Genomic DNA, 12870 nt, shown 5'->3' with positions numbered 1-12870 from the left:
CACCTAAACAGTTTCATGCTATTCTAGGGACCTTGGGCAATGGTAGTACTTTAGTCTTTCTGTTCTGTCCCTGTGGCTCAGTTTAGCTCCTGAGGACTGAAATACATTGGTCTAATTGAAGTTTTTGGGTTTAATATAGGGGTATTTGGGAGAGGCTTGTGATAAACAGGAGGCTAGAACAGAGGGGACCATTAGATCTAACCTTACTCGGTGAAGTTAAATCAAGGTTGAATTTAGCCCATTGACCATAGAACTTTTTAGATCAGCTATCAATGCCCAGAGTACCCGGGCCTCTGGGTGTTACCATTATGCAAATAATAATCCTATGTGCTTTGCTTTGCTTTGGTACCCAGCGGTTTACAAAAGGGAAATGCAGAAAATCTGTCTATTTATTTGTAAACAGGCAAACCAGTTTGGGGGGAAAGCGGTGAGCTGGTTTGTACCAAGCCTATGCCGTGTCAGCCTACACACTTCTGGAATGATGAGAATGGAAACAAATACAGGAAAGCTTATTTTTCAAAATTCCCAGGTATGTAGTGAGATGCTTAATTCATTATCTGAACTGACCAGGCATACAGAACTGACGGTTGTTTACAAAATTATAAGCCTGCTCTTTCCCATGGTTGGGTGGATGCAGTTGTATCTAGATTTGCTAGGGTGACACTTGTAACAAATGTTTGATGAATATCTTGCTATTTATTCCCTGGTGCTTTGGTCTGAATTTCAGTCTGGGTTAGTCTAATTTTGAATTTCTGGAAAACTCATGCCTCTGTTGCTGTCATTAGGCAGATAGGACTGCTACAGCAGCTTGATCTGGCTCAGCACAGGTATACACTGTTGGGTGTATAAGTGGGAAAGGAACAATCTTCTATTGAGTGCTACTATACTGATGCCAGACTGTTCCTGCCTAGTATTAGAAGTGAGTCCTAGGAGATAAGCCCAGGCCTACTACCCAATTAGTGTGAGGGTTAAGCCAGTATCTCGTTCTCCACTCATGCACCAGCCCTGTGCTGATAAGAGTAAGAGGACTGAAGTGCAGTGGGTTAGATGCTTGTTTGTGCTTTATTCTGGAGGACTGAGTCCACCCATAGCCTTTGCTCATACTTGCACAGAAGCACAGCAACATTGCCCTCCGTGTTGCATGCTGGGCATGGGCTTGTTGGATCAAGGCCTTGAGTCCATTTCTTTTCAGCGCTAGATGGAGATGTTTATCAATCACAGCCTCACAAAGGCGTTTCAAGTGATTAACAAGGAAGAGTGCCTTTAACTGTGAGAAGCCACGATCTACAGTAGGAGAGGGCTACCTTTCACTTAACCACAGGGGTCTGTTTAACATTCCATTCCTTGGCCCTTTTTCTTATTTTATAAGCAATATTCAGCTATTACTGTCATGTTTATAATTTTAGCAACCTTTTCTGTCCCATTGTTTATACTGAGTGGCCAGTTTCCTTCCATGGGGGTGGGGAAGGGGGACGACTGCTTAACATCACGATGCCCGACAAGATCCCACACATTACAAGTTGCATTTCAAGTTTTAATTTTTCTATAAAGTTTTCTTCCTAGCAGATGGCCTAGGATCATACACCATGAAATAAGTCTAACTCTAAATAAAACCCTGGTGTACTTAAAACATCTTTTGACAGCTTTCCACACACTCTTCCACAGTCACCAATCAAAACAGTCTTTGTGTTCTTCCTTTGCTGCCACACTACAGTTTGAAAGTCTGCGTATAAAACCACAGCACATGCTCTGCCTAGCTGTGGCAGTAGTTACCAATACACAGCTACCTCATCTGTCATGTTTGTAAGCTTTCTCCTGGAAAGAGGTGCACGCTTTATTTTTAACAATAGATTATTTCTTTCTTTGGCTTTATAGTACTATGTTCTTGATGGTTTGGTAGTTTATAGTACATTTCACTTAACTAGCCACTAAAGCCAGAGGAGCCTTTAAGAACAAAAGGGACCACTGAATCCATGTAAAAGCATGTGCATGTGCACCCGTAGGAACCGCAACTCTGAAAGGACAGATCGCTATGTTTGACAGCAGTCTTCCCTCTGAAACCAGCATCGGTACAAGTTTTCGTGATCTGTTGGAAACCCTATTTTTTTGTGGTTCAGGTTAAAACGAAGTATAAAATTTGTCAGTTGAGGAATGGAGTGGTGCCTGCACGTGCATGGTTGGGGTTTTGTCCTTACCCAATTTAATTCAAATTTTGCTTAACATTACCATTTCCAGTACTGGAGTTTCTCCATGTTAACCCTGCTGTAGATGAGGAAAAACATCTAGCCCAGCTTCTAGGGGTCTGATTCTGATTTTTGCACGAGTGTAAATCCAGAGTAACTCCATCAAGCAAACGGGAGCCCCTGTGACTCCATTGAGAGCCTGCCATGTAATCCCAGAGAGTGCCTCTGCCCCAGAATTGCTGCAGGGTCGAGGGAGACATCCCCTTTGAGTGTTACCTCTACTGGAGGTACCCTCATGCCTCACCGTGGGTGGTGTTCAAAGCATTGACTCCTATCTCTGAGGATCCTGCATCACACAATCAATGAAGCGTTTAACACAAGACTCAGGAGTCTGAGTATGTGGAGTGAGGCTGGGTGTTGACTCTGAGCATGCTCAGGCCAATCAATTTTTCTTCCCCTCACTCTCTCTGATGGGGGAAGAGCAACATCCCAAATCTGGGTCCCATACAGATGCATGTTGTGCAGCCAGCTAGAACGAGCCTCTGTTGAGGTCAAGGGAGTTAAACCACTGTGTGGAGGATCAGAATCATGCCTGGAATGTTGAGGATTAGCCAGCTCTCCCCCGGTGAGTTAAGGGCTGTACATATTCACAGGAGTAGTCCAGCTGACAGAATCAAAGGACTTACACCTTCCACATACTTTTAGACTTGTGTGTGTTCCCTTTGTCATAATGTAGCTAAACTCTACACGCTTAACTTTTAATTTTCCGCCTAATTCAGTCTCTCCAAACTCTGGTGCTGTCCCCTTCTGGACTTCGATGACTCACCATGCAACTGCATTGTACTTAGTCAGATCTGCATTGATGGCAAATGGGCTGGTTAACACTTTGTCACCTTCTGACAGGTGTTTGGGCCCACGGTGACTACTGCAAAATAAATCCTGAGACTGGAGGAATCATCATGCTTGGCCGCAGGTAAAGTATAGTTTGGTAAAACTGTTCTGAGGGAACATGTAAAGTTGGCAGGCTCTGTTGGGTTGCAGGAGAACATGTACATCTCTGGGATGACTCCCCACTCTGCTTGTTGGCTGAGTTTCTGGATCTGATGGGAAATATACTAGAATCCTATTACTTTCAGCATTGTAAATTTCAACATTTATGTAACACAGACCTAAGGGTCATCAAATGAAATTAATAGGCAGCAGGTTTAAAACAAACAAAAGGAAGTATTTCTTCACACAATGCACAGTCAATCTGTGGAACTCCTTGCCAGAAGATGTTGTGAAGGCCAAGACTATAACAGGGTTCAAAAAATAACTAGATAAGTTCATGGGGGATAGGTCCATCAATGGCTATTAGCCTGGCTGGGCAGAGATGAGGTTTCTAGCCTCAGTTTGCCAGAAGCTGGGAATGGATGACAAGGGATGGGTCACTTGATGATTACCTGTTCTGTTCATGCCCTCTGGGGTACCTGGCATTGGCCACTGTTGGAAGACAGGATACTGGGATAGATGGACCTTTGGTCTGACCCAGTATGGCCAGTAAGTTCACAGTGAAGGGACGGCACATTGTGAATAGCTAATATACGGTTCTTGTGCAGGTTTGCTAGCCTACAGCCTCTTGGGTTTTGAGAGGTCATGCTGCTGAGAAGCTGGGATTTCACAGGATGCAGTGAGGCCAAGTGGGTGGGGCACCAGACAGGGAGTCAAAACTGGGCTCAGCTCTTGGCTCTGCATTTGATTTGCTACATAATCTTGAGCATGTTGCTGCCCTGCACTTCTAAAAGTATCCTTTGAGTTCTTCTGTTTTTGTTTTGATTTTTTTTTTTTTTTGCCAGAGGTCCAACCTGAGGCACCACGGGCATAACTTTCAAAAGTGCCAAGCACCATAACTCTAGTGGGCTTCAGTGATAAGTGTTGAGTGCCTCTGAAAATTAGGCCTTGCATGTCTCAAGTTGGACTCCAAGAAAATGGAGGGACTGAAAATGTCTGCCTTAACCTCTCTGTTCCTCAGGTTCCCTATGGCAGTGTGGGATAATGGTACTTATTCATCTTTTTTAAACCACTTGGAAAGCTACAGGTTAGAAGTGTGAGGTGTTACTTTGTTATAAGTTGTCATGCTTGTTTTGAAGAGTTAATAGGACTTCAGGAGCATTGTTTTGGTAAATACTGCTATATAATTTATCAGCTCTCAGTTTTAATGGCAAGTTAGTGGTCCAGGATTGTGTCCAGTTTTTCACGCAGCAGGCCTGGTTCAGTTTCTAGGCTCAGCTCATGGAGTCCACTGTCTGCAGGAGTGAGAAGTGCTTCAGAAATGGAGATGCTCAGCCTCAGATGGTAGGAGGGGGAAGACACACAATAGCAGTGCCAAGGAGTGCCACAAAGGCACCTGGCTCTGTTACTTGGTGGCTGGATATTGGTGGCTACTTTTTGTGAAGGCCTGTATGCATGCAGGTTTAAGTGAGGAAAACCAGTGGAAACTTTGGGCGTAGAGGAAATAAATGATGAAGGGAAGAATGTGGCTTGTTTATATTTTGTGTAAAACTTAATTTTAATGAGTACAAAGCTGCTTTTAGCCAATCTCTTATAATCCTATTTCTGCTACAAGTTCCTGCATGTTTCACCACACCGAATATTGAGAAACCTGGTAAATTGCATCATTTCTTCATCAAACCCTAACTACATTTTAATACTCCTTTGTGTGCAACTTTCAGTGATGGTACGCTAAATCCAAGTGGAGTGAGATTTGGAAGTTCCGAAATCTATAACATAGGTAGGAAAAACTTTTTTCATCCACCTTTTGCAACAGTGACATTTTTCTGTAGCCTTAAATCTGAAATGTGAGCAATTAAAGGGTTGTTGAAAGGATTAATTAATAACACATGGGATCTTTCATTGAAAAGGGGCTAAAGAAGAGGTTGTTCTCATTAACAACGAAATACTGCTTTGACGACTATGGAATTGCCTTCCTTCCAAAAGGTTCTACAGAGCTGGAGGTGACTAACTGAAATGGACTGCATTTTCCTCATAAGATGTTGCATTCATGTAATAAGGCTTACAAGAATTGTGCAAACCATTTTATGTGACTTCAAAAGAGAATCCATTTATTTCCATTGTTTGTTCTTCCAAGACGAACTGTTAGACAGTGCTCGGTTGTTTTTACTGAGCTGTTGTCAATAGCTGAAATAAATTCTTGTGCCTTTTTATTACTGCCATAAGTGAATCTGTGCACAAAGGCAGTGTGTGACTGTATGAAGTCGGCAGAAAGTTAGCAGTAATGAGGGAGGGCAGAGAGATGGTGTCAAGCATTCCTCTGGCATAGTGAATTGAGGTATTGTTCTGCTGCAAAAGCTGTCCTCCTTGTACAATGTGAAATCTGGAGGGTCAGTTTCCCTTGTGGGTGGTGGGGCAATTTTCAGAATGTTCATGGCTATTGCCCTAGGCTGCATTTCACTTAGTTACTCCCTTACGTAAGCTTTGGAACAGTCTCCCTTGTCTTGTTTTTGGAACATACCAGCCAGAGTCTAATCCAGGTTGCGTTGGTGGAGATGATATCTGATTCTGGCTCCCTGTGTTCAAGAGCTCTGCTGTGTAACTATCAGTATAGTAAATAAATATTTTGTTTCAGTTGGGGATGCAGTTGAATACTGAACCAGTTTGTGATCAGTCTGTGATTTGATGATGCCTCACCTTTTTTTAATCCAGTTGAGATTGTACTGCCTGGATCATCCAGCTGCATATGGTGAAATGTACTTAAGGCATCCTGCTTCATGACTGGTTGAAAAGCAGTCCTATGGAGAGAGGGGGAGGGAGGGAGAGAGTGCTGGTCAGGGCTCAAACTTGGTTTCAATTCCCTGCTCCAACATGGACTTCCTGTGTCACCTTGTGACAGCCACTTAGTCTCTCTGGACCTCCATTCCCCATCTGTAAAATGGGGATAGTAGCATTGGCCTACCTCATTTGGTGATTGAGCATGAATACATTAAGGACCCAGAAGTGCTCAGATTGTGGTAATGGGGGTATAGAAGTATCTTAGTTAATTGTGGTAAATCACCAAATGTATTGCCTGTGTTTGAACAAAAAGGTTTATTAAGCCAACAACTATATCAAAATTTTAGCCTGACCTAAGTCAGTATTTATTGGAGCTATAAACTTTGATATTCACTTTCCCAGAAATCAATGACTGGGATTTAAAAAAACATAACTCCATAAGGGAGTTGGTGACTTGGATGACCGACTTTCAATGTGGCTTGCTTATCTAATTGCTTTAAACTTTTTTGAAAATCTTAATTAGGTAGGCCAGTGCCACTGACAGTGTGGTACTTGGGTGCCTAATTCCCTTAGGCGTTCTCTTTAAGAATCCCAGTCAAAATCTGCTGCTTGTTTGCCTCATCAGTGCCAGAACAGGTGATGGGAGATGTGCCCTTTAGTGTAAAATAAAAAAGAAAAAAGCATCCAGTGGGAAAAACAAGTGCATGTGATAATGAAGCACTCTTCTTCTTGCAGTGGAAGCCTTTGAGGAGGTTTCAGATAGTCTCTGTGTCCCTCAGTACAACAAAGAAGGGGAGGAAAGGGTGATCCTCTTCCTGAAGATGGCGTCGGACCAGGTGTTCAGTCAGGATCTGGTGAAAAGGATTAGGGATGCGATACGCATAGCGCTGTCTGCCAGACATGTTCCTAGCCTCATTCTAGAAACCAAAGGCATTCCGGTATGTCATGAAAACACTGCCTAATTTTTTTCTTTGTCACCTTGAGCAGTAATTAAGGAGCAGTTGTCATCACTCTTCAAACCCACACGCCTGGAAATTTTAAATCTTAAAAAGCATTTTCAAGTCTTATAAATAGTTTGTCTACGTTGCCTAGCGACTTCACTTTTTTTTTTTTTTTGCTTCTCAACTAAGCTTGTTTTTGGAACTATCCCTTCCCATCCTTGGTTTATAAATATACATGTGCCCTGCTGAGGTAAAGATTGGGTTATAGTATGTTTTTGAAAGCTGAGAGGGCACTGAGCAAATGTTTGAATACATTTTTTACATCAGTTTTTGCATTTCAGTTTTAGGTCCATCCATATTTTTAATAGCTATAACTACAATACAATAAGAGACCCTCTGCCTGTGTCTAACAAATATATAATTAGTCACACTATGTATAGCACCAGCGTGGCATTGTTTTAATATCAGACACATTCTCTGCTACACAGCTATATCCTGCCCATCGAATGGGCTCAGTGGAAATGAATCTTTTCCATCTTGAGCTATTATAAATCTGTGATCTTAATATATTGTGTTTAACAAGGCCAGAGAGAAAGGGATGTCCCTGATGTCCCTAGTGATGATGGCCTTTATCCTGTCTAGTGACTCTTTTTGGGAGCACAGGTGTGAATGAGTTGTACTTTAATAGGTATATTTGCATGCTATATAGAGAGAGAGAGTCATCTCGTTTCCCACACTTGAGAACAGAAGCCTTTTCTGATAAAGCAGAGATGGACGTCAGAAGTACTTTCCCTGCTCTAACTTTTAGCTAAATTCAGAGAAATATAAGCAGTAGTGAGAGATCTTCCAGTAATTCATTACCAATATGGAAGGCTAGAGCTGGGGTCCCCAGTAAAGAGTACTGTAAATGACAGACAGAGCCCCTGTAGTTTAACGGTGACACATTCTGCAAAGTCGAACACGTTTTTCCTTCCCAAGGAAAACCCAGCTGCCTCCACAGAGTGGTGGACGCCTTTATACATTTGTTTGAGACCCTCCATTTTCAGACGTGTCTGTGCAGGTGAACATGCTGGGCCTGATTCTACTCAACCATGCAGCGCAGTAACCCATCTTGTCTTCAGTGGAGTTACTGACACACCCCATTGTAAGTCAGGCTTATGGAGCCTGGTCCGAGAGGAACCTGCTTGGTGCTCCTCTGTTCTTCTCCCAGATCACTGGAGGAGCCTCTTCATTTTAAAAGCCCTATCCCCAGTCGCCACCTGCTGCTCTGTGAGCAGCTCACTGTTGGCAAGGCTGGAACGTGCAGGGTAATTCCTGGCAGGCCATGTGCATATGGGCTTAAGACTTCAGGCATTTTCTCTAAAGCCCTGTAAGCCTAATTTTTCAAACATGCCTAACTAAAGCCAAATGTAGGCTCCTGACTCAGTGGCCTGCCTTTCAGAGGCACTGAGCACTGGAGCTCCCATTTGGTTTCATACTTCAGGCAAGGGCCTGATTCTGGTGGTGTTGGCTTACACTGCTGTAAATAAGTAGCATTGGGCTTCGCATGTCTTGTTTGCATGAGGGTTTAAAAAACAAACAAAAAACCTTCATAACTTACCTCTTGAGTGATGATGTAGATTTTTCTAGACTGCAACTTTGGCTTCTACATAAAATGTTAAATTTCAAAGATGCATAAATCACCTGAATGCAAAGAATGAAGTTGATGGCTGAGGCATTTGAGAGCCAGCCCCTTAGGAATGCCTGCTTAGATGGTTAATTAGTTCACACTGTGACTGAATTTACAATGGAATGAATTTTAATTATGTTTCAGATAAAATATATCCGCAGTAAAGTGATCAAAGCTGTCTCCTTGCTTTCTTTGAAGGTTTTACTTGGGAAGGAAAAAATCTTTCCATATACTGCTATTTCTAGACATCAATCTGCATTTATAAAAACAAACTGCTTGCCCCCAGAATTATAGGGCTTTGAGCCTGGTGTCATTTTACACTGGTTGAAATTAGGAGTAACCTCTGGCATGAGTGGAGTTGGTGGTGTAAAACACCCCCTGTAAGTGAAATCAGGATCGAGCCTATATTTTTACAAACTCTCAAAAATAGATTTGCCAAAAACTCTGGAAAAGGCTTGGAAATTACTTCATGCTTCTAGTTAAATGTCTAAAGAACTTTTTTGCCCATGCACGGATAATATGCAGTGATAAAGGGCTGTGCGCACAAACATACATTTATATTGTAAAATATTCTTGATCTGGTTAGAACACCTGATCCGCTTTGACATCTAGACCGTCTTTAGGCTGTGCGTATGTTAACTGATATAAAACTGTGGAAGTCCCCTGCTGTTCTGTCGGATGGATATTTGGTATAGATAAACCTTTCAGAGTTAGTATTTAGGGAATTTGAACTGGGAAAGATTTTCAGTATCTTCACTGAATGAGCCCAGTGGCCCCAATTTGGCAAAGCACTTAAGCATATGCTTAGTTAAACGCTTGCTGCCAGCTTTTTTTTTTTTTTTTTTTGAAATGTGTTGTATGACTAGCTTCCCCCACCCCCAAGAGAAGTGAACTTCCAGCAGCTCCCATCGACTTCACGGGGAATTCTAGGTCCTTCTTGCATCTCAAACCAGGCTGGTAATCACTGAGGAGGAAGAGTGGCTGTTATGCAAGGGGATAAGAACTATATAGTATTAAACAAGGAAAAACTAGACCAAATACCTGAATAACTTCCTAACTATACAATATTGTTGCTAAAGACCATTTGGCCTGCTCTGAAAGATCTTTAATGAAAAGGCGTCTCAGAAGGGCTAACTTCTGGGCTTCACCTTGAGGAGATATAGCAAAGCAGCCAGTGGGCTCAGAGTTACCTTGCCACAACCCTCGGTTATCTTAACCAAAATGAAGAGAAGACAAAACAAGGCGGTGGCTTGTACTGAAAATCAAGCCAAACGATGCTCTTGTTCAACGGCTTCCGTAATGGAGACACCTGGTGCTCCCTAAGATGGGATTGACTGTCCCTCAGGGATCATCCCTGCCAACAGGAGAATCGGGTCTTCCCTACTTGCCTTTGCCAGCAAAGAATTCCACTGTGTTGGAGCAGATTGGGAATTCTTCACTGCACAGTTGCGGTAGTGCCTTGGTGAGCAACCCTGAAACCCAAGCACAGAGAACCTATCTTTTGCCTCCTCGTGATGTCTTGTTCCCACAGAAGCAGTTTTCTATCTGAATCTGTTGATTAACAACAGTTAAATGTCTAGGGAAACAAGTAAAAGTCTTTGAAGTAAATCAAAGTTGTGTAGCTTGGCTCCATCTCCAAGTCCAGGGCTTTGAAAAGCAGGGTTTTGGTTTGGCCCCTTATAAAGAGAGGGAACACTTGCAGAATTGAGATCAAGGTACATGTACACATGCATGTATCCAGGGCTGCTTGGATCTAGGGTTTTGGTTTGGGCCTATTTCTAGAAAACCTAAAAAACTGAAAATCATGTAATTTTTAAATGGCAGAAAGTTTCAAAATTTTAATTTATTGCATTAAGGGCCTGATCATGCTTCCCTAGAAGTAATGGGAGCTGGCTTAGGCTGATAGTATTGTCTATTAAAAAACTAAAATCACTAATAAAACTCATCCAATTCAGTTTGCTTTTCAAACTGTTTAAGAAACTATTTGATGTCAGGTGTAGCAGAATTCCTGCCTCCAGTGTTGGGGGTAATGAATCAATTCCGGACTTAGCCGTGGCTTTTCCATTGGACCATCCATAAAGCAACCAGACAAAGTGTAGCTTCATTGTTGCCTCATTTTATTTATTTACTTTTATTTTATTTTATTTTTTTGCAGTACACAATAAATGGGAAGAAAGTTGAAGTGGCTGTGAAGCAGATCATTTCAGGGAAGGACGTTGATCAGCGGGGATCTTTCTCAAATCCAGAGACGCTGGATTTGTACCAAAATATTCCTGAGCTTCAGAATTTCTGAATCTGTTGCATCTCTGTGTTCTGTGTTTTTTTTTGTATATATGAATACTGTATGTAAAGAGAAAACTATTTAAATACCAGTGGTTCTTTTAAAGGAAAAATATTTCATTAAGTACATTATGAAAGGCTTGGGTAAAATGTAGCTACCTTTTACTAGATGAATAGGCAATGTGTCTTGGAGTCTGTCTTTAAGCCTGGAAGAGGGAAACTACCTGTTGGGTTTTTATACATGTGACAAATGCATCTTTTCTGGTTTGATTTATATCAACAACCTGACAAACTAGAACCTGAATAGCAAACTGTTTCCAATTGATAATGGAATATTGTGTTCATAAAACTGACTTTTTTCCTTTTATTTTTTTAAATGGAATTCAAGCTATTTATTTAAAATAACACAGTTAGAGCCACGTGCAGGGAGTATGTGGCTTTTTTTAAATACTTGATGTTTGTCCTATGCCGGAGGGTAAAGGCATGTCAGCATGGCCATGAAATATACAAGTATGCAATACTTTTTAATGTGTTTTTTATAAAGCCACATCTTAATTCACAGCTGCTACTCTGAAACCTCTCATTTGACTGACTCAGTTTGAGCACAGTCTTGAAATGTCTCATTGTACCCTTGGAGGTAATTGCTGCTTCATTTTGTGATATCTTCACATATAGTTTTAAGTTTTTAGCTAATATGTTTTTATAGTTTTTTTTTTTTTGTTTTTTTTTTTGGGAGGGGGCAAGTGCTGTCATTTGTTGGTGAAAATCCAGTGTTTGTCTGATTTTCAGTGGAATTACATCAGTGTAACTGAGAATAGAATTTGACTCTTACTGCTCTAAAATCCATTATTAGAGTTTGAAGGCAAAAATCCAGTATTGCATTAGCTGAACAACTCCAGTTATTAATGTAATAAAAGCCAATGTTTTTGTAAGACTTTTTTTTTTTTTACTAAATGTGATGTTGGAAGTGAAAAACTAAATTTTTTTAATTCTTTATCCTTCTAGTTTATAAAGGGAAAAAACCTTTTACAAGTATGTTGACACTATAAAATGGAAACACACCTATTTCACAAAGAAGATGCAACTGCAATAGGTATACAGAACCCCTGGCATTCAAGATCCCATGCAGTATTTGAATATTGTGGGTAAAGTATTTAATGCGTTAAAATCATGGGGTATCCTTAATTGTGTTCAGTGCATTCAATGCTGTTAATATGTTAAACTTAATAAAAATGAAACCGATCCTTAAGTGTTGGTTTTTATTTTCACTCAATTGTCTCATTTGACTTTTTTTTTTTTTCTTTTTTCACACTCTGGTATGATCTGATTCTTAGCTTAATTTCCTTTTCCTCCACCCGTCCCCCAACACTTTAATCTTTTTTTCTCTCTCCACTCCCCCAAAATCTCTACATTGTATGCTCTTTAGGGCACAGGTTGCCATCTACATGTTGTATACAGCACTGGGCACGTGATACAGCACTGAGATGCCTGTTCATGTATGGGGTGTGGCGCATGTGACTAAATGCGGAAGCAAGCCTGTTGAGAATGTGTCCCTCTGCTTTACATCTTCCAGGACTGTCATAAAATAGTACATCAGGCTAGATCTTCACTTCAAAGTGTGTGTGTTTATATGTAGATGGCGAACACAATGTAAAATGCTAGCAGAGATGAGTAATTGGAGTTTTTAATCTCAGTGGAGCTATTAAAGGTCAATCCTATCTCCCCCACATATCTGGCATTTATCTCCTGTAGCTCTGTCTAGTATAAATTCCAGTGCTTTGTCTCCACTAGCATTTTAGGTTGTGTTAGTTGTCCCACTGTAAATACACCCCTTCTGCAATGAAGACCACCTCAGGTCAGTAATTACTGCACTTCTCACTTGTTGGCAAGTTGCAACTTGGAGTGAACTTTTCGTTAATGCGCTACTAAAGCTTTGATCAAAAAGGTTCTTTTTAAAATTTTGAAGGCCAAGAGGAAACTTGAAATGGCTTTGAGGATGGTCTCAATGGGCAAACTTCAAAAGAGTGTT

At 41.2% G+C, this 12870-nt stretch overlaps 1 protein-coding gene across 1 annotated transcript in view; it reads left to right on the top strand.

The window, feature by feature from the left end:
- Positions 1-12107, top strand: part of AACS (acetoacetyl-CoA synthetase) — a 59303-nt gene extending 47196 nt beyond the window's left edge. Inside the window, exons 14-18 of the mRNA XM_038373595.2 lie at positions 404-529; positions 3087-3156; positions 4895-4953; positions 6687-6889; positions 10717-12107. Of these exons, the coding sequence (XP_038229523.1) occupies positions 404-529; positions 3087-3156; positions 4895-4953; positions 6687-6889; positions 10717-10854 (596 nt within the window). The 3' untranslated portion in view covers positions 10855-12107. The remainder of the gene's footprint in view (positions 1-403; positions 530-3086; positions 3157-4894; positions 4954-6686; positions 6890-10716) is intronic.
- The last annotated feature ends 763 nt before the right edge of the window (positions 12108-12870 follow it).

This window comes from Dermochelys coriacea, chromosome 15 (genome assembly GCF_009764565.3).
Source record: "Dermochelys coriacea isolate rDerCor1 chromosome 15, rDerCor1.pri.v4, whole genome shotgun sequence".
Lineage (NCBI taxonomy): Eukaryota > Metazoa > Chordata > Testudines > Dermochelyidae > Dermochelys > Dermochelys coriacea.
This window is presented reverse-complemented; position numbering and strand designations above follow the sequence as displayed.